The sequence below is a fragment of the Littorina saxatilis genome, linkage group LG2 (assembly GCF_037325665.1).
Source record: "Littorina saxatilis isolate snail1 linkage group LG2, US_GU_Lsax_2.0, whole genome shotgun sequence".
Lineage (NCBI taxonomy): Eukaryota > Metazoa > Mollusca > Gastropoda > Littorinimorpha > Littorinidae > Littorina > Littorina saxatilis.
Genome location: NC_090246.1, coordinates 84,384,007 through 84,405,495, shown reverse-complemented (window position 1 = coordinate 84,405,495; position 21,489 = coordinate 84,384,007). Strand labels below are relative to the sequence as shown.

At 39.1% G+C, this 21,489-nt stretch overlaps 1 protein-coding gene across 1 annotated transcript in view; it reads left to right on the top strand.

Annotated features, from left to right (window-relative positions):
- LOC138959966 (transmembrane protein 184B-like) overlaps nt 1-10,387 on the top strand; it is a 48,513-nt gene extending 38,126 nt beyond the window's left edge. The window contains exon 9 of the mRNA XM_070331669.1: nt 378-10,387. Coding sequence (XP_070187770.1) covers nt 378-641 — 264 coding nt within the window. The 3' untranslated portion in view covers nt 642-10,387. The remainder of the gene's footprint in view (nt 1-377) is intronic.
- Nucleotides 10,388-21,489: the final 11,102 nt, after the last annotated feature.

Genomic DNA, 21,489 nt, shown 5'->3' with positions numbered 1-21,489 from the left:
ACTTCCTGCCCCAGTTTACAGACACTGACCTTCTTACCCCGGGTCAATGACTGAGTATTTACCAATGAGGCCGTCTCCTTAGATATCTAAGAGGAATCTCTGCCAGGGTGATAGTAGCAGAAACATGCATTATCACAAGTGACGGAGTGTTATGTTTCTTTGTATAGGAATGTGGGTACATGTGTACTCTTCTTTAGCCATACATAAGGCGATACCGGTCAATAGGGCGCAGGGGTTCAAGCTGAAACACCCACTGTATCAGTTAGATGTTACAGGATTTCTGATTCGGTTATCTAACAGACTGTGTATGATCTGTTGAAAACAGGTCTGTGCCTGTGTGATTTCTAAAAGTAAAACAATCACTTCTTGTCCATCAGGTTCCCTATCACCGTGACGATGACGGGGGCGAGTATGGCTGGAGTCAGGACGGTTACTACCAGCAGGAACGACCGGTCACTCACCAGCGAAACGGCACAGCCACCACCGGCCCTGCAGGTGCTGCAACAGCCGCCGCTGCGTCCCAGCCCCAGGCTCAGCAACAACAGCAGCAGCAGCCATCACAGGCGGTTGGAATTCCAGGACGCAAACAGCGATTCAACGAGAAAACTACGCTGCTCAGCTCAGACGATGAGTTTCAGTAAATCATCAGGGCTTCGGATAATGGTGAAGGAGTTTCTTGAAAGGGAGAAATCAACCAAAAAACTTTTCATCCAAGTTTCAGTGAAAGTGCAACAGTTTGCATGGAGTTCCTTGAAGAGAGAACAAAATATAACCCAAGAAAGTTCATTAATGTTTCAGCACGGAAAATGGCTTGAAAATGATACCAAGAATTGTTTGCTAATGGCTGATTGTAGCAAAACAAGCTTTGTCTCTTGTGAAAGACGCTTCACCTGATCCGAAGTTGGACAGCACAGAAAAGATCTGACTACGAATATTAGTGCTGGAAAAATTGCTTTAAGCACAAAGATCTGTTTGATGAAAAAGTCTGTGTTCAGAGGGAGAGATAGAAAAGAGATTTATTTCTACACTTGATACATACCTTATGTCAAAATAGATCAAATAAGGGAAAATCGTGAAGCAGACTTGTCTCGTCATATGTTTGGGTTTTGTTTGCTTTAAAGATTTGGTTTCTGTGATAAAAACGCTGGGCTGAGACCTTTATTTTTTCTTAGTAGTTTTAATTAGCATTCATCATTCTCACAATACTTACACACAAAAGTACTCATTTTGAAACCCAAAAAAATCAAATAACTCAAATTGTTCAACACAGTTTATGTTTTGTACCATTCATATCTATCGGTTCAGAGTTCTGTTATGTACCAGTCAGACTGGGACAACTGTCTCGACTCCCCCTGCGGGTTAGGGGGAAGAATTTACCCGATGCTCCCCAGCATGTCGTAAGAGGCGACTAACGGATTCTGTTTCTCCTTTTACCCTTGTTAAGTGTTTCTTGTATGGAATATAGTCAATGTTTGTAAAGATTTTAGTCAAGCAGTATGTAAGAAATGTTAAGTCCTTTGTACTGGAAACTTGTATTCTCCCAGTAAGGTAATATATTGTACTACGTTGCAAGCCCCTGGAGCAATTTTTTTATTAGTGCTTTTGTGAACAAGAAACAATTAACAAGTGGCTCTATCCCATCTCCCCCCCTTTCCCCGTCGCGATATAATCTTCGTGGTTGAAAATGACGTTAAACACCAAATAAAGAAACAAAAGAAACTGTCTCGACAGTATTTATTACATCTAATGTATAAATGATGCATACAATGTAAGCATATATCATGGCTAGATTAAGGAGATATGCATATCAGGGCTAACCCACAAAAAAGCCAGAACTGCTTTGTGACTTCATGAGGGCAATAATTCAGAGGTTGTCTTGATTTTTTCCAGTACACCAGAAGGTATTGGTTATGGTTACATAAGATAAGGTAAGAAAACTTTTAATATCCATAATTCATTATACATATGGACATTTTCTTGTGAAGTATTCTGACCTTTGATTAATTCTTTGGGAGAACAGGCTTTTGAAGCTTTATCTGATACTTTTGCAAATGAGGCAAGATTGGATTTTCTGAGTACCTTGCTATTGGGCCCTTTGTGGAAATCTCTCTGGACAGAATCTCATTTTTGTGTAGCCTAGTAGGACATTCACCTTTGGTTTTTTTAGGCATACTGTTTTGCTTTTTTGATGCTGCATATTTTTCTATAAGTCCCGCAGTCATTTGTTTGGACAACAAGGTACATTTACCAAAACATTCCCCATCCCCATCTTCAACCTAACATTTCCTTGAATAGATTCTGCAATATTTGAGCTTTCTTGAGTCAATGGAGACATGTTCATACAGTAGTACCTGTATTGCAGGGATGTTGTTTAGCGTCAGCAGACGTGCAAAACCCCAAAACCGTTTTTCAAATGTTCAGGATGAAATCATTTTGTCCCTGCTGGTCAAGTTTTCAATGATGTGAAACAATTTTTGGAGTCAATGAAGATTTGGTCATACAGTGTCATCCTGTAATGTGAGGATGTCAAAAACTTGACCAGAGTTGCTGAACGTTTACTAAACAGGGAAAAGATGATATCATCCGGAAAATGGACGAATCTTATTTTGCAACTTTTGCTATTTTGTCGACAAAATTAAATCAAACGCAATGTCCGTGTAATGTGATGCCCATCTGATGGGAGGACGCCTCCAAGTAAAGATCACAGTCATCAGTTTCACAATTGCTACATATCGAGAGTATTCCTGTCATCAGAGGACCTCTGCAATGAATGGACACTTAACTTTTCACTGGTGTCCTCTCGTCACAGGTAACACTGTATCCTTGAACATTTAATTGTAATGCTCTTAGAGCAGAGATAGGGCAACTGTTTTTGTATCTTTGCTCCGAGGCATTGTTTCCTGGTGTCCTCTCGTCACAGGTAACACTGTATCCTTGAACATGTCATTGTAATGCTCTTAGAGCAGAGATAGGGCAACTGTTTCCGTATCTTTGCTCAGAGCATTGTTTCCTCAAGGTCAAAGACTCAGCTTAGTAGTTAAACCCAAGGCTGGTTTCCATGCCTGCAGTTGCAGGGTATTCTTATTCACCGTATAACTTGAAAACATTTCAGAAACACCTCGTTGTTGATCCGTCACAGACAACATCAGAAAAAACATCACTCAGGGCTGATCATTATCAAAAACTCAACATCATCAGCTTTTTTTCAATTTTCGTTATGTGCTTCTTGTCTTTGTTGAAGTTTTGTGCCAACTTTGCTAATATGTGATAAAAGAGGGCGTTCACAATTCATTAAATTATTCTGCATTAAATAATAATGATTATGATACTTTATGCTTATAAAACTCATTATCAAGTGAATTTCACATAAATGAAATGCAATTTTACATCATCTAGCGCACTTGCTTTGAATAGCGCAGGAAATCCTCATTTTCGTAGAAGTTTGCTGGCCAGTGTGGATCTAGAAATGTGATCTGCATCAGCTTATACATAAATTATATATAATTGTGACAGGGAGACTACTGTCGCCCTTCACAGCAGACTCTGCAGAGTTGTTTGCCTTGGAAGTTGCGAGCTATTTTTAGCTCGCAAGGCAACACCTGTGGATTGTAGAGTTCTGTTTGTGATGGGGTCTGGCGGCTTTTGTCTCTCAGTATGTTCATGGATTCCTTTGAGGATGCATAACAGTTTTTATAGGGCTTAGAAATAAGCTCTAAAATTCTCAATCCTGTTTGATTGGACTTCGCCTCCAAAGGTGATTGGGGTGTTTCGGCACTCGGTTACATAATGAAAAACTATTGCTTTCAGAATCATGCATTTAGAGCCAGTGCTTTGTGTAAAACTGCCGTAGCATATCACTCATTACTGTATATTTAAACAGTTTGCCCCACAACATGAATATTTGATGTGTATATGTAAATATATGGATTGATAGGATGGCAAGAGCTTCATTCGCACTGTGCATTACAAAGATTGGTTTATTTTCTTACACATGACACAAACTCATGGTCTCAAAATGCTTTTTCTTGTCGAATCAGTAATGCGGGTTTTCATGACACTGTCGAGTCCCCATTCTGTGTTATCACTCTCTGTCCTTAAAAATGTTGATGTATCATCCCCTGAAAGCTGTGTATGGCTGCCTGAATGGCAGGGTAAAAACAGTCATGCACGTTAAAGATGGTGGAAGTTTCAGCCCATGAACAAAGAAGCAGTTGATGTATCCATGTGCATCCTCTTGTGTTAAAACTCATCACACATCTATATAACGAAGACATCTATCTGTGCATTTAAAATGATTTATTCAAGGTTGTTTCTCTTCTGACGTTCTCCCAAACTTGCACTGTTTATTGTTTTTATGAGTGTTTGTGTTTAGCCGGTGAGAGTAACGCTACACCAATCTCTTTGGTCGTTTGGTTACTGCACAGTTTAGACCTCAGCAGACCATTTCTTTTCTTGCATTATTTTCATTGTTCATCAGAGCATGACTATCGTTGCTGTAATTACAATTTTCCTCATTGCTTGGTTTACAGACTTGTTTCAATAACTGTATACGTGAAATCTGAAGTATTGTTTCAATAACTGTATACATTACATCTACAGTCTTGTTTGAATATCTTTATGTGTTAAATGTACAGACTTGTTTAAATATCTGTATGTGTTAAATGTACAGACTTGTTTAAATATCTGTATGTGTTAAATGTACAGACTTGTTTACATATCTGTATGTGTTAAATGTGTCTGATAAAGAATAAGATGCACGTCTGTTCTGTGTTGCGTTGTTATACATGTACTTCCAAACTTTTCCTGCCCCTCTCCTTACTCCTGAATTAACTGTTCCCTCTTTTGAACGAAAAAGTTTTTGTGACACCTGTGATGTGGTTCTGTGTATGGTAAGCCAAGTTTTCCTGAGTATGATGTGGTTGTATGTATGGCAAGCCAATTTATTCTGAAAGGTGTGTTTCAAATTTGGTAAGCCAATTTATTCTGAGTGTAATGTGTTTCTATGTATGGTAAGCCAAGTTATTCTGAGTGTCTCTTGGTCTGACAAAATCATTATGAATATTCATGTATGCTGTGAGTTCATACTAGTCGCTTTGCCCCCTCCCCCTCCACCACGCTGCGTGTAGTAATAATCATTTGCATGGCTATGTGTATCATACCGGCACAAATCATAAAATATTTTCGTATTCTGTGCGTACGTCCCTCGTGGTAGTGTAAATACCTGTACATTATGTCACACAGATGTTTTATTGTAAATAAACCAGTATGAATCACGAATAAGATATGATTTTGTCATGGTCACATTTTGCACACAAAAAATCATGATGTACAGTGTTTCAGTATACCCCCCCGCGGGTTAGGGGGAGTCCCATATTGGTTGGGACGAGAAAGAATTTACCCGATGCTCCCCAGCATGTCGTAAGGGGCGACTAACGGATTCTGTTTCTCCTTTTACCCTTGTTAAGTGTTTCTTGTATAGAATATAGTCAATTTTTGTAAAGATTTTAGTCAAGCAGTATGTAAGAAATGTTAAGTCCTTTGTACTGGAAACTTGCATTCTCCCAGTAAGGTAATATATTGTACTACGTTGCAAGCCCCTGGAGCAAATTTTTGATAAGTGCTTTTGTGAACAAGAAACAATTGACAAGTGGCTCTATCCCATCTCCCGCCTTCCCCCGTCGCGATATAACCTTCGTGGTTGAAAACGACGTAAAACACCAAATAAAGTAAAGAAAGTGTTTGAGTATGGCGTTCTGTGACAAGGCATGATTTTTGTTGTGTCATTAATATGGCATCTTAAACCTGCAGGGGTTTTAATTCTGAGAAGTTTTGATTTTTTCAGTAAGATTTACGCAGTTTGGAAAGAATTTGCAAGTGGTTCTGTCATGCTCCTTAAAATTGCTGTACTTTTGGCAATTAATATGGCAAAGAACTGATATTGTTCAATCATGGGGAGACTGATAATGGCCTGGTAACAACTCTTGAATATGTACAGCCATTTTGATTCTGTCGTATGTTTCCCTCTTTTGAGGAGCGAGGGTTGTAGGATTCTATTTATGGGGTTATTTGCTTTCATTTTTTCGTACAAAATATAACATATCTGATTTTTAAACATTTTAAGGGCTTTTATGCTGGTTACACAACAGATTGAGCTGATTTTTCTGTATGTATTATAGGTAACCCTTTTTTGTGTGTGCTACCCTTGTAGCCATTAGAATTTTTATTCATTTAAAATGTTGAAGAAAGTTGTTAATCCTGAGTCTGCTTTGGTTATCGTTTTGTTAGTTTTGATAAAAAAAAAAGAGCAATACATCTACCTGTGATTGTCAGGTATAAATACTGTGTATCAGGTATGATGAAGAGCCACTGCACAGGCAAGCCATATTTTTTGTTTCTGGGACAGATTGACATTAACAACTGACAGATTTGGGGGTACGAAGAGATAAACATTAATTAAAAACTGTGACAGATTTTGAGAGTTTGGTCTGAGTTCTGGTGGGAATTTTGTCTGTTGTTGCAGAATTAGTTCTTTTTTTTCTCGCACACATTTTGATAAAAAATAATCTCTGTTGACAGGCGGCAACATTTTAAAAAAGGTGAACAATTGGGCAGGGAGGAGAGACAGAATTCAGAAATATCAGTGTGCGTTCAAGGCGAGAATTTGTCTGAAGGAAATCAAATGATTTTCCCCTGTTTTTGTGACGTGTCATTTGTGTGCTGTGTACATGTGAATTTTTGGAGATAAAATTGTGCATATATATTGTGATAGATAGCTGGTGTTTTTGGTCACATTGTAGCTTGATAGCTAGTGATATTTATGAATATGGTGTCATGATAATTATGTGTGAAGTCTGGTATTGACAAAGTGTATTCAAAATTTTGTTGTGGTTCATTTGTAATTTTAAATCAGAAGGAGGGTATTTTGATTCTTTGATTTTACTCTTTTTCTTTGGTAATATACTCTTTTTGTAACATGAAGACCTTTATGTCTGTGTTGTGATTGAAATGTAAAGGTATTTGATATTAACAGGTATTATTCTTCACAGGGGTAACTATTTTAGTATGTTGGACATGTACTTAAATAAGGCATAAATTCATTTTTGATGCTTATTTTATGGCAAGAAATTACATCTTTTTCTTCTTTCTTCTGGTAAATCAAAAACTGTACTGTGAGTTTGGTGGCGCGTTTGTCTGTGATTAATTGGAAGTCAAAGCACATCATACAGCAAAAGGGCTTGGACACAGAATGTGTAAAAACATTTTGCAGATCTTGGGAGCTTTAAAAGGTCCTAAATATTTGCATTTTGTTAGAGGAGCACTGATGTTTACCTGATCAATGTTGCCGTTTTGTAGATGTATCATTTGTTTTGTCGCTCACGTCTTTGACATCATTCTTTGTTTTGTCGCTCACATCTTTGACAATTAACAATTTTGTTCCTCAGAGCTTGATCAAAACCATTTGTGTTGCTACAGGTCACATCTGCTGCCTGTGTAATAGACAGGTATTCCTTACTGCATAAATAATGTGGAGAAAGATTTTAACATCTCAATTCACGTGACCTTATCCCACATTGGATATTTTGAATCAAGATTTTTACCATTTCAATTCATTTTGACCTTACCCTACATTGCTCCTTCTGAAGCAAGATTTTTAAAACCACAGTTCATATTAACTCTCTTCGTGAAAACCGTTACATTTGAGAAGAAACTAACTTAGTTTTGATCTAACGTTTTGGGCTTTAATAACAATGCTTTTCAGTATTTCTTCAATGGATTGAACAGTCACACCTTTTTTGGTATCATTCCTTTGCCAGACAGCGATCATAAATGTGTAAAAGCTGTCAGCAAAGCTACTTTTGCCAAAGTCAAAGTATCATACCTGTCCTATACTTTCATTCATTTGAAGAGCTGAAGAACTTGTGAAACTGCTCTGCTTAACATCGCAAAGCAAAAAATCATTGATCATGATGCCAAGTACATGTAGAATTCTAATTACTACCCAAGATGATTAAAACCACTGCAGGAAGAAGGCAGCGACAAGCTGTCAAAATATTGATTAAGAATGTACGAAACCTGGTTACTATTTTGTTCTGTTTTTGTTTTAATGCAGGATTGAAGTGTGTAAAAACCACTGGCACTGAGTTATCCAATTTGCCTAACACGCAATGTACATCAAGTGTCATTGACACATAACAAATGAATCAGTTAATGCTAATGGTGGTAGATTGCCAACATGGAAATGTGAAGTTATGTTGTTTGTAGAGTTCATAATGCAATTTTTAGCAGAAGAAAACAAGAGTTATACTTTCCCTGTAAGTATTGCACTTAGTAATATCATTCATTGAAACAACAAAAAGTTGCTATTATCCAGACGCCTGAAAATATACCATCAACATCTAATCCGTAACAAAACTGGCTTCTGTGATCTCAGAAATGAAGTGGACCAAACACCTCAATGTGTGTACAGGTTTTATCTGTTAATGTACACATCACATCGCTACATTGCTATTTCTTGTACAATTTTACAGGAATCAGTTTTCAACGTTTCATAGACTTTAAGCATTTTGGCTGAGAGTTATTTATAGGTAGGTGTCAACAGGCGTGTGCTATTTATTTTGTGTTTGTGGTTGAAAAGACTTGCGTGAAATGGTTGTCTCAGCATTGCTTGCCTATCAAAATCTTTAATTGTTGTTATTGTATAACAAGTAGGCTTAGTAACTGAAACATGAATAAATCTCGTTTTGCACATACGCATGACTGCACACTATTCCATAACGCTGCTTGCACCAGAATGAAAAGAACTGCATTTGTTTCTTCATACTCCTCCGAAAACGGCGTATGGCGGGGTAAAAAACGGTCATACACGTAAAATTCCACTCGTGCAAAAAAAAACCACGAGTGTACGTGGGAGTTTCAGCCCACGAACGCAGAAGAAGAAGAAGAAGTCTCTTCATATCATACCATGGTTTATGCTAAAAAAATTACTGTCTTGCAAATTGGTGTACGTTTCTGTTGGGCAGCTTTATTTTAGCAGTACTGCACATTTACTCTGTGTCATGAACATCACAGTTCAGATCTAAAACCATCTTCATGTTACTTAGGTCAACATTTTCACTCTAGATTCATCGGAAAAATGTAATCTCATGCAGGAATCATAAAATCACTGATTTGCTCTGTTGCAAATCTGTATCATAAAATTCAATATTTTTGATTTGGATATACATGTACTTAATGTTACCAAAAACTGTAGTGATAAAAAATAGATTGTGTGTTCAATAATTGTTTTAATTTCTTTGCAATTCAAATTACGTGTATCGAAATATCATAAGTTGATGTGTAACGTAAAACTTGAAAGTTGTTTCTTATTGTACCGTTGGCTTTATGTTATATGAAGTCTTATATCGCGCGCGTATCTCCAGACTCGGACTCAAGGCGCAGGGATCTATGTGCTATTCCATATATAATTTACTGTTTACAGCTTTGTACAAAAGCTACTGGTTGGCTGTATATATTCAAACTACTGGTTGGCTGTTTATACAAACTACTGGTTGCAAAACGAACTAAAAACAAACATGTTTTGTCAGTATGACTGGTCCCCCCCGGGGGTTAGGGGGAAGAATTTACCTGATGCTCCCCAGCATGTCGTAAGAGGCGACTAACGGATTCTGTTTTTCCTTTTACCCTTGTTAAGTGTTTCTTGTATAGAATATAGTCAATTTTTGTAAAGATTTTAGTCAAGCAGTATGTAAGAAATGTTAAGTCCTTTGTACTGGAAACTTGCATTCTCCCAGTAAGGTAATATATTGTACTACGTTGCAAGCCCCTGGAGCAAATTTTTGGTTAGTGCTTTTGTGAACAAGAAACAATTGACAAGTGGCTCTATCCCATCTCCCCCCTTTCCCCGTCGCGATATAACCTTCGTGGTTGAAAACGACGTTAAAAACCAAATAAAGAAAGAAAGTATGACTGGTTGTTTGATATATTTGAACAAAACCTCACCGAAATCATTTTATTTTCATTTGTAAAGAGAATATGTTTCTCCAAGCCATATTTTACAGATATTGTATCGTGTACAAGCAGCAAAAGGACTTTATTGGTACTTCTTTTGTGCATGATTATGTTCAGATAATCGTTGTTTTCTTAGCTTTTTTTATTTTTTATTTTAATTTTATTTTTATAAGCATTAGACATTGATTGTGTGTTGTTTTCAAGTGATGTACTTTTCCTCTGAGAAATCAAGACTTACGCCCCTTACCAAGACAAATTATACAGTGTGTTTTTATTCTAATTTCCTTACCTTTTGTTCCCAAAGTTTAAACAGATATAACTGTGTGTATAGTATCAGTGACTTGTTTGTTCTTGAGAGTAAATCGCTCTTGTTATTGTTCTTCAAGTGAGTGTCTTCATTTGTGTTTGTGATGTGTGATTCTCTCTATGTGGTCAGAATGTTGTCTTGTGTGTATGTATGTGAGCATGGTTTTCCTGATCTGTAGCGGGCAGATGATATTCTGAGTTAAAGGGGCTGTCCTTCCTGGAGCACAAGACAACAGCGGCAAAGATCTTGTAATCCATGTTGGAGTGCGATGGGTTATAGAAACACGAAAATACCAAGCATGCATCCCCGGGGCGTATGGCTGCCTATAGGGCAGGGTAAAAACGGTCATAAGCGTAAAACAAGTGGGAGTTTCAGCCCATGAACGAAGGAGAAGACGCAGAATAAGACCATGCCTTCACTGGACACATACTCCCCCGAAAGCGGCGTATGGCTGCCTAAATGGCGGGGTAAAAACGGTCATACACGTAAAATTCCACTCGTGCAAAAAACACGTAGTGTACGTGGGAGTTTCAGCCCACGAACGCAGAAGAAGAAGAAGACTGGACACATACCAAAAATCAACACTGTGGACTCATTCTGCGCAGAACTGGGATTTTTTTGCTGAATTGATTTAACAGATTGACACAGGTATTTCTTTCAAAAGGATTCCTACTCTGCACAAGCTGCCAGGCTGTTGAGTTTTGGCATGGGTATAAGTATAAGGATGAGATCGTATCCACTTAAAAGCCCTGAATAGATCTGTGCTGGTGAAGCCAATTTCTACAAGAAGGAATGTACCTTTAATGCTGAAAAAGTACATTATTCAGATCAGATCAGATCTGTCCTAGTTTGCTTTTCACATTCGTCAGCGGACAGTTACTCGAACACGTCAAGACATTTACCAAGACAGGCATGGCTAAACTGCGATATACTTTCACAACTCCAGATTTCTAAGCAAGGTTGTGTTTAACTTTAATTTCAAACACAAAAGAAATACTTTGGTTGAATTCAATTAGAAACATTTCGAAAAAATATCAGTTCTAGCATGCCTTATGTACAAATCTGCATCAGCTGCATCTGTTTACATCACAACATCATGATTATTTGATGACCCAGATCTTGATAGGCTTTGTTGAACTCTTTCCAACTGTACTCTGTGAAAATGTGCAAAGACTCTGTTGTCAAACAATCACACTATGAAAAACAACATGGCCTGCCATGCTATTCGGTTATGTGTACACATTATGTTATTGTGATTCTGTTTTGCTTGTATTTTTCCTGTAATTAGCTGCAAGCTAAAGACGGTAAACATTCAAAGCGTCATAACAGAATTTCCTACAAGAACATATAGAAATTAATCAGAATTTTTTCTGTAGAAGAGGTTTATCTAACTTCTTGTAAATACACACAGATATGCATTTGTTAAACAGAAAGAAATATCATGTCATAATGTGTGGTACATAAGTATATTAGAAGGTATGTTCTTACGCATTTGCATTAAAGTGATTACATTTAAACAACGAAGTGACTGTGGTAAGATGAACAAAGTTAAAAAAAACAAAGGATTACGTGTTTCCCCTCCATTTTCTTTCAAACCTTGTTCGTTCCGTGTTGCGTCTGCTTTTTGTTGTCTTTTGTGTTCTTGTTTTTCCTGATGAAGCTTCCAGAAGCGAAAATTCGTTATCGTCTTGTGTCGTCTTTGTATCGGTGAGTACAGTAATCCTTTGTTTTTTAACTGTGATTACATTTGGTCAAACTGTATAAGTACTGAATATTTGAAAATGGGTATTGATGTGTTGTGTGACAAAGTACACATACTTCAATCATATATATTCTCTCGTCCGTCTATCTGTCTGTCTGAGCCCACACCCACATCCTAAGCCCCGAACAACCCCCCGCGGGTTAGGGGGAAAAATTTACCCGATGCTCCCCAGCATGTCGTAAGAGGCGACTAACGGATTCTGTTTCTCTTTTAACCCTTGTTAAGCGTTTCTTGTATAGAATATAGTCAATTTTTGTAAAGAATTTAGTCAGGCAGTATATATGTAAGAAATGTTAAGTCCTTTGTACTGGAAACTTGCATTCTCCCAGTAAGGTAATACATTGTACTACGTTGCAAGCCCCTGGAGCAAATTTTTGATTAGTGCTTTTGTGAACAAGAAACAATTGACAAGTGGCTCTATCCCATCTCCCCCCTTTCCCCGTCGCGATATAACCTTCGTGGTTGAAAACGACGTTAAACACCAAATAAAGAAAAGAAAAAGCCCCGTACATTTCTGAATGAAGCACATTCTTCTTTGCTGTTGTGTAATTCATGTAAAGTGTCTTGTCCTCTGCCACAGATTATCAACATGTTTTCATCATGATCTCATCGTTGTTAAAGAATCTTATGTATCCTAGCACTCATTTCTATGTTCAAATTATTGTTAGTAATGTTCTGTGCTTAAAAGGGTGGCCACAAACTTGTATTGAGCACATTCACATAAAATAGTTCTGTCGGCATCTGAGACTTAATTACGATGTAGTTTGACTGAAACTGCTGTTAATTGGAACAAACTGAACTTTGAGGTTCCAAAGATTCAACACCGATATTATCAGAAAGCATAATTGCGTATACACTGCTCTCTCCTCCTGAACAATAACCCTTTCAGCTCCATTTGTTTCACAGTAGTACCTGTGATGAAGGAACACCTTTGGAACCAGCCAAAAAGTGTCCCTGCTTTGCAGGTGGCCTGTCATGACAGGTATATTTTGGTCAAGATATTTACGGACAGACAACTAGTGTCCTTTATTAGGAGGTGTCCTCCCACTGGTGGGGCCTCACACAGCACGTACCACTGTGCTTCTATATATCTAGGGGACTTTCCTACAGTAGAACCCCCTTTTAAGATCTCCAAAACCTGAGAAATAAATAGCTAGGAGAGTCTGACGGGCGCAGTGGCGTGGTGGTAAGACGTCGGCCTCGTAATCGGGAGGTCGTGAGTTCGAATCCCGGTCACTGCCGCCTGGTGGGTTAAGAGTGGAGATTTTTCCGATCTCCCAGGTCAACCTATGTGCAGACCTGCTAGTGACTTCACCCCCTTCGTGTGTACACGCAAGCACAAGACCAAGTGCGCACGGAAAAGATCCTGTGATCCATGTCAGAGTTTGGTGGGTTATAAAAACACGAAAATACCCAGCATGCCTCCCCCGAAATCGGCGTATGCTGCCTGAATGGCGGGGTAAAAACGGCCATACACGTAAAAATCCACTCATGAGGCGTGCTCGCGAGCAATCTTTGCAATTTTTGCAAAGTCGAAAGAGACACAATTTATCATTATGTATGGCACTGCGAGCACGCACAGGCCTTTTGGGTAGACTTTGAGAACTATTTGCGCGACAAATGCCATAATTGTTCAAGGCTTAAACTTAACTCTACAATTGTACTTTTTGGCTATGATGATAATATTAAAACAGATGCAGGCTTTGACCATATTTTATTAATCGCAAAATTCTATGTGTATAAATGCAGGATTGCAAACACAAGACCAAGACTTCCTGTTTATTTACAAGAATTAGCATATGCACATCAGGTGGATAAATATGTACATCGAATAACAATGAGACAGGATCAGTATATTCAAAAATGGGCATCATACTTAGGAATTGTGTAATGAGTCATAATAACATGTTTGGTATGGGCAATTGTTACTGCAACCTTGCAATTAAAATTAACTTTTTGAGTACTGATGTTTCTAAAAACTGTAATGTTTTGTCCGCCATGAAATGCAATCATTTGTATTACATGTACTTGTTTCATATATGTGCACTGCCAGTTTGCCATGATTGTTTGATGAGTGTTGTTGAATAAAAAAAAGTTGAAAAAAACCCCCAATCCACTCATGCTAAAAACATGAGTGAACGTGGGAGTCTAAGCCCATGAACAAAAAAGAAGAAGAAGAATAGGAGAGTCTTAAAATAGAGGTAAATATACAGGAGTCATGGACAGACAAATTTGAAAAGGTCTTAAATGGGGGTATGTCTTAAATCAAGAGCCTTTACAGGTGTGCCAGGGACCTATATTTCTATGGGTGTGCTAACCCCACAAAATCTTAGTTTCAGCCTTCAAATGCTTACCGTACTTTTTGGACTATAAGGCGCAACTTTTTTCCTCAACTTGAACCCTTGCGCCATATTGACCAGTATCGCCTTATGTATTAGGCTAAAGAACAGTAAACATGTACCCACATCCCCATACAAAGAAACCTAACACTCCCTCTCAGCCATCAAAGAGACCGCCCCATAGGGGGGGCTGGGCCGCTATTGCGCGGGGCCGCTATTGCGCGAATCTAACCCTAACCCTAACCCTAACCCTAACCCTAAAGATTCGCGCAATAGCGGCCCCGCACAATAGCGGGCCGACCCCCCATAGGGTATATCTTTTGAAGCGAAGGACCAATTGACTTTTTCAGATGAAAGCTAACAATTAAGGCATCAAGAATCTATACATGAAATAATGACTGCAGGTGGATGCATATATTTGTCTCATCGCACACACACACACAGTACACTGATATCTGTTTCAGCTCAGTTCAACTCGTTCCGTTCAACATCATGTAAATGTGTATTGTTCAAATCATTTAGTTCTCTTATTTCTTTGGGTACAGTTGTTAAAAGGTTGTGTGAAGGGGACTGCAATTCAATTTGTGTAATTTTGTTGTTGTTGGCAGGTATATATATAGGCAGAGGATTAGGGTGAAGGAGGGGGGGGGGGGGTATGGGGTGAGACTGGGAGATGAGAGGGCAGATTGTAAGTGTTTAAGTTGTACTGTCATGTGAGCGTAGATGCGTTGTGCTGCCGTTACGCGCCTGACAAGTCAGGCCCAGCACATCCGACTTCAGCTTGTTTTTATATCAGAGTGTTCGCTCTCCTAGATTGATTGCTTTACCGGGCTGCCGAGTTCAATCTACCCGTTGTTTAAGTTGTACGAGAAGAGATTTTCCCCCATTCATTACCGGTCATCGCTAATCGAGCGAAATGAAAATCCGCGGCGACTTCCATTAGGTGAATGCTATTCAAGTTTAGGTAACGTTTTAGCCGCATCTTTTTATAAGCCGCAATGCGATTTTTTTTTTAAAAAGTCGCGGCTTGTAGTCCGTTAAATACGGTACATTGGGACACACTTTAAGGTATTCAAGGACTTTGCTTCTTTACGCTCTCATGTAAATAAAAACAAGTCGCGTAAGGCGAAAATACAACATTTAGTCAAGTAGCTGTCGAACTCACAGAATGAAACTGAACGCAATGCAATGTTTCAGCAAGACCGTAGCATCGTCAGTCCACCGCTCATGGCGAAGGCAGTGAAATTGACAAGAAGAGCGGGGTAGTAGTTGCGCTGAGAAGGATAGCACGTTTTTCTGTACCTCTCTTCGTTTTAACTTTCTGAGCGTGTTTTGAATCCAAACATATCATATCTATATGTTTGTGGAATCAGGAACCGACAAGGAATAAGATGAAAGTGTTTTTAAATTGATTTCGGAAAAAAAATTTTGATAATAATTTTTATATATTTAATTTTCAGAGCTTGTTTTTAATCCAAATATAACATATGTATATGTTTTTGGAATCAGCAAATGATGGAGAATAAGATGAACGTAAATTTGGATAGTTTTATAAAAAATACAATTTTCAGATTTTTAATGACCAAAGTCATTAATTAAATTTTAAGCCACCAAGCTGAAATGCAATACCGAAGTCCGGGCTTCGTCGAACATTACTTGACCAAAATTTCAACCAATTTGGTTAAGAAATGAGGGCGTGACAGTGCCGCCTCAACTTTCACGAAAAGCCGGATATGACGTCATCAAAGACATTTATCAAAAAAATGAAAAAAACGTATGGGGATATCATACCCAGGAACTCTCATGTCAAATTTCATTAAGATCGGTCCAGTAGTTTGGTCTGAATCGCTCTACACGCACGCACACACACACACACATACACCACGACCCTAGTCTCGATTCCCCCTCTATGTTAAAACATTTAGTCAAAACTTGACTAAATGTAAAAACGGCACGGTTGGCCTAGTGGTAAGGCATCCGCCCCGTGATTGGGAGGTCGTGGGTTCGAAGGCCGTCCGGGTCATACCTAAGACTTTAAAATTGGCACTCTATAGTGGCTGCTCCGCCTGGCATCTGGCATTATGGGGTTAGTGCTAGGACTGGTTGCTCCGGTGTCAGAATAATGTGACTGGGTGAGACATGAAGCCTGTGCTGCGACTTCTGTCTTGTGTGTGGCGCACATTATATGTCAAAGCAGCACCGCCCTGATATGGCCCTTCGTGGTCGGCTGGGCGTTAAGCAAACAAACAAACAAAAAAATTTAAATAAAAATGAAAGAAGCAAAACCAAAATAATTATCATTTGATGTATGTACTAAGTTGTTAACATTTGTCGAACAGTATGTGCTGTGTGTAAATGAATGTCAGATGTTTATTGTACAGCCTGTATCAGTAAACGTGACAACAAATATACAATGGGGTCTCTTCAGTGTGGGTGTGTGTGTGTGTGTGTGTGTGTGTGTGTGTGTGTAATTGAGCGATTGAGAGAAATAGAGTGACAGAGATATTCAAAGTATCTCTCTGTACATGTATAAGTTTCTTTTTCTTTCTTTCTTTTTACATTTAGTCAAGTTTTTACTAAATTTGTTATCTTCTTCCTGGCGTTTCGCAACTAAATTTGTTAACATAGAGGGGGAATCGAAATGAGGGTCGTGGCGTATGTATGTGTGTGTGTGTGTGTGTGTGTGTGTGTGTGTGTGTGTGTGTGTATACAACGATTCAGAGAAAACTACCAGAACGATCTTCATGAAACTTAACATGAGAGTTCCTGAGTATGATATCCCAACATTTTTTAATTTTGTTTGTTGATAAATGTCTTTGAAGACGTCATATCCGCCTTTTTGTGAAAGTTGAGGTGGCACTCAGTCACGCTCTCATTTTTTAACCAAATTGGTTGAGATTTTGGTCAAGTAATCTTCGACAATGCCCGGACTTTGGTATTGCATTTCAGCATGGAGGCTTAAAAAGTAATTGATGAGTTTGCTCATAAAATTTGTCATTAAAATATTTTTTACAAACAGATTTAAAATTGATTGCATCGTATTCTTCATCAAATTCTGAATCTAAAAATATATACATATGTCATGTTTACTCTTAAAATGTGATCACAATTAACGAAAATAGGTTAATTAGTACTATGATTAAAATGTAAGAAATCGATCCAAAAATTATTTCATCTTATCCTTTATCATTTCCTGATTCCAAAAACATATAGATATGATATGTTGTATCGAAAACAAGCTCAAAAAGTTAAAAAGAATACAGAAAAGCGTGCTTTCCTGCTCAGCGCAATACGCTACCGCGCTATTCTGGCTTGTCGATTTCACTTCGTTTTGCCCGTGAAAAGTGAGCGATTTCCTTCTCGTGGGGATTGACGAACCTGTCTTGTCTTGGTGAAAAAATGCAGTGCGTTCAGTTTCCTTCTGTGAGTTCAACAGCTTGACTAAATGTAGGAATTTCGCCTTACGCGACTTGTTTATCAATTAATTTGATTTGACACACATGTACTGCATTCACAGCACTAAAAAGAAGCACAGTGGATGGATGGAGTTAACCGAAAAAAGATCAAATGATTTCAAATCAGTTTGAAAATGGTCATGAAAGCATTTTTGATGTGAAAACTTCTGCGTTCCCAGGCAACAAATATGGCACACATTCCTAGCTATAATAGACAAATTCCAGAAAAAAATTCTCTGTCAGGATTTCTATGGACTGTGTATTTCTGGAAGGTGTGGCAAGCTGACTTCATAAAGCTCAGTGAGAATTGACGATGTTGGAAAATAACTGTGTTGGGTTTGTGTGGGTTGTGAAAGAGTGAATTACCCTAATCACTTTTAGTGAGACAAACAATCCCCACATGCTCTTTGTACATGTGTTTTAGACACACCCCTCGCTCGTGACTGGCCAGTTTGACTCACTGAAAGCTGGGTGGCCGAGTGGTAACGCACTTGCGCTCGGAAGCGAGTTCGACCCTGGGTCAGGGCGTCAGCAATTTTCTCCCCCCTTTCCTAACCTAGGTGGTGGGTTCAAGTGCTAGTCTTTCGGATGAGACGAAAAACCGAGGTCCCTTCGTTGTACACTACATTGGGGTGTGCACGTTAAAGATCCCACGATTGACAAAAGGGTCTTTCCTGGCAAAATTGTATAGGCATAGATAAAAATGTCCACCAAAATACCCGTGTGACTTGGAATAATAGGCCGTGAAAAGTAGGATAAGCGCCAAAATGGCTGCGATCTGCTGGCCGATGTGAATGCGTGATGTATTGTGTAAAAAAATTCCATCTCACACGGCATGAATAAATCCCTGCGCCTTGAATATGTGCGCGATATAAATTGCATAAAAATTTTTTTTACAAAAAATCCCTGCGCTTAGAACTGTACCCACGGAATACGCGCGATATAAGCCTCATATTGATTGATTGATTGATTGATTGAATGATTGAAAGCAAAGGTGTACTCTCTGTCAATCCGACAGAGTTATTTCTGGAATTCGTGTTCATGTAGTACCAGTTAAGACAGATCGTTGTTGCGACATGAACTCAGATCTGGATTTTGTTTTTGTAAAGAAAACGACCGTCTATACATTGTTTGCTCAATATTTTTCTTCTGAAAACATGCACATTGGATTTCATTAATTTTGTGCAGTGCAAACTGCGTATCTCCACCAGTAATTCCAACTGAGCAAGCCTCACCTTCAAGGGAAACAACTCTTCCAAAGGCTATACAAACCCTGACAAGAGTTCTTCCAAAAACATTCTCCATTTTCTGCACTATTCCTTAAGTTACAACAGACAACATCAATAACACGAGGATGTGCAATTTGTGTTCTTTATTTCCATAAGACCTTGATTGTAACTTAAAAAATAACAAGTCATCAGTAAGTCGAGTAACACAGGCTGTTAAAATGTGTACATTATCAATTGTGCAGGGTTATAAAAATACCTGACGTTCCCTCATGCTAACCAGTTCAGTGCAACGCCCTTTTTAAGACCTTCAAAATCTGAGAAAATCAGGTCTCAAAAAGGAGGGAGTTTTAAAATGGAGGTAAATTTACAGAGGTTGTGAACAGAACATCTAAAAAAAGCAAGGTCTTGAAAAGGGAAGAAGTCTTAAATTAGGGGGTCTTAAAAGGGGGGGGGGGGTTCCACTGCACAACACCAACAGCATTCATACGCACATCAGACTTAATGCCCAATTTCCTTTGGCCATTTCACCAGACCCGTGTTTCTTTCAGGCGAGATATTCTTTCGGCTAGCCGCTCGCGAAGCTAGAAGGCGAGATTGTCTATGAAACGGTTTAATGGCTAGCTACGCAAGAATTAAACACCATTGGTTGATTCTGAAAAGTTCGTCTGCACTGGTCGGTAAAAAACCATGGACAGCCAATCGGATGGGCAGCTGCATGGCCGCCATGTTTTCTCGCCAAGCGAGCAAGCCCAAAGCTACCTAGCGTTGGCTAGCGTCGGCTAGCGTCACTCGCGGCGAGATGTTCCCAAGAAACGGTACTTCCTCGCCCCACTCGCCAATCTCGCCTGTAAGAAACAGGGGACTGGTAAGTGCTACAGCAAAGGTGCAGACGGAAACATCTGACTTACACAGGACATTGCATTCTTCACATAAAATAATTACATGTACATTCTTTGTGAAAGATGTCAGGTACTTTGTGATATAAAACCCACTCATTCATTCAAGCATTCATTCATTATCATCTTCATCCATTTACGTATTCATTCATTATCATCATCTATTTGTGGAACTGAGTGAAATTCTTGAATTCCTCTATCCCCTTTCAGGGATATTGTTACTAGAATTTATTGTCTTCTGCAATTATGCCAAAATAGCCATAAAAGTTCCGGCAACTTTCAGAAGATTAAGGCAGTCCGGGGTGTCACCTTTCACCCAGCCAATTAAAGTTTAGCAGCTCTGCTGAAATGGTGGCACAGTTTCATTTTTCGTTTTCATTACTTTATTGTTCCACCGCTAGGAAATTCGTGTCGCTTCCTCCCAGTGGAAAGCTAGCAGCGACAGAGTGGCGCTACCCAGGTGTGTGCGTGTTTAGGTGTAATCAGCCACCTGCACTTCTGGCAGAACTACTGAGGCATTTTACATGTCACAGTGGTGACACAGATGTGGGACATGGATACCGTTCTTGAGTCTGCACTTATAGTTGACCCGTGTCCGGCCTGGCACGGATTCGCACCCCTGACCCGTGGATTACAAGTCCAGTGCTCTACCAACTGAGCCACCATGCCCCCTAGTTTTCCATGATTTGAAACAAGTTTTGGTGTTTCGACGCCAAACAACATCCCTGGGTTTTTTTTAACAAGTATAATGCACATCCATGCAAACTCAACCTTTGTCTTCACCGACACCAACGTTACACTATTATCTCCCTCTCCCTCCACCAAACACACATACAACTGCTACCCATATAAATCTGACACCACACACAACTTGTCTGTTTTTAGCAGTTGGAGTAGTTGGTTTATTTGTTTGTTTATTTGTTGCTTAACGTCCAGCCGACTACGCAGAGCCATATCAGGACGAGGAAGGGGGGGATGAAGGGGGCCACTTGTCAAGCGATTCCTGTTTACAAATGCACTAACCCATTACTTGTGTCCCAGCAGGCTTTAGTAAAACTAAATTAATACCTACTGGAAGATTACCAGTTTCCAGTATGTTAAAATAGGCTTAACCTATCTACTGCTGGACTTACATCAGAACACTAACAGATTAAACTATACATGAATCGCGAGACAAGCGGCAAGAGAAGAGATTTTTGGAAAAAATACAGGTGAATGAGCAAGAAGGCAGAAAAAGGAAAAGAATTCATGAAGAAAAAGAGAGCATGACAGGAAAGAGGAACCAAAAATCTACCTAACAGCAAACTAGAAAGCTCCTGCGGTTCCAAAAACAGGAGGGGCCTTTAATTTCATAACCGCAGTGCCCCACTGCGGGATGGAGTAGTTGGCACAGTCCAGTGTTAAGTACACACATCATTATTTTGCTCATCAAATCATTCGCACGTTTCAAAATAGGATTTGGCAAGTTTATGTGAGCATGCTTTGAAGGACGC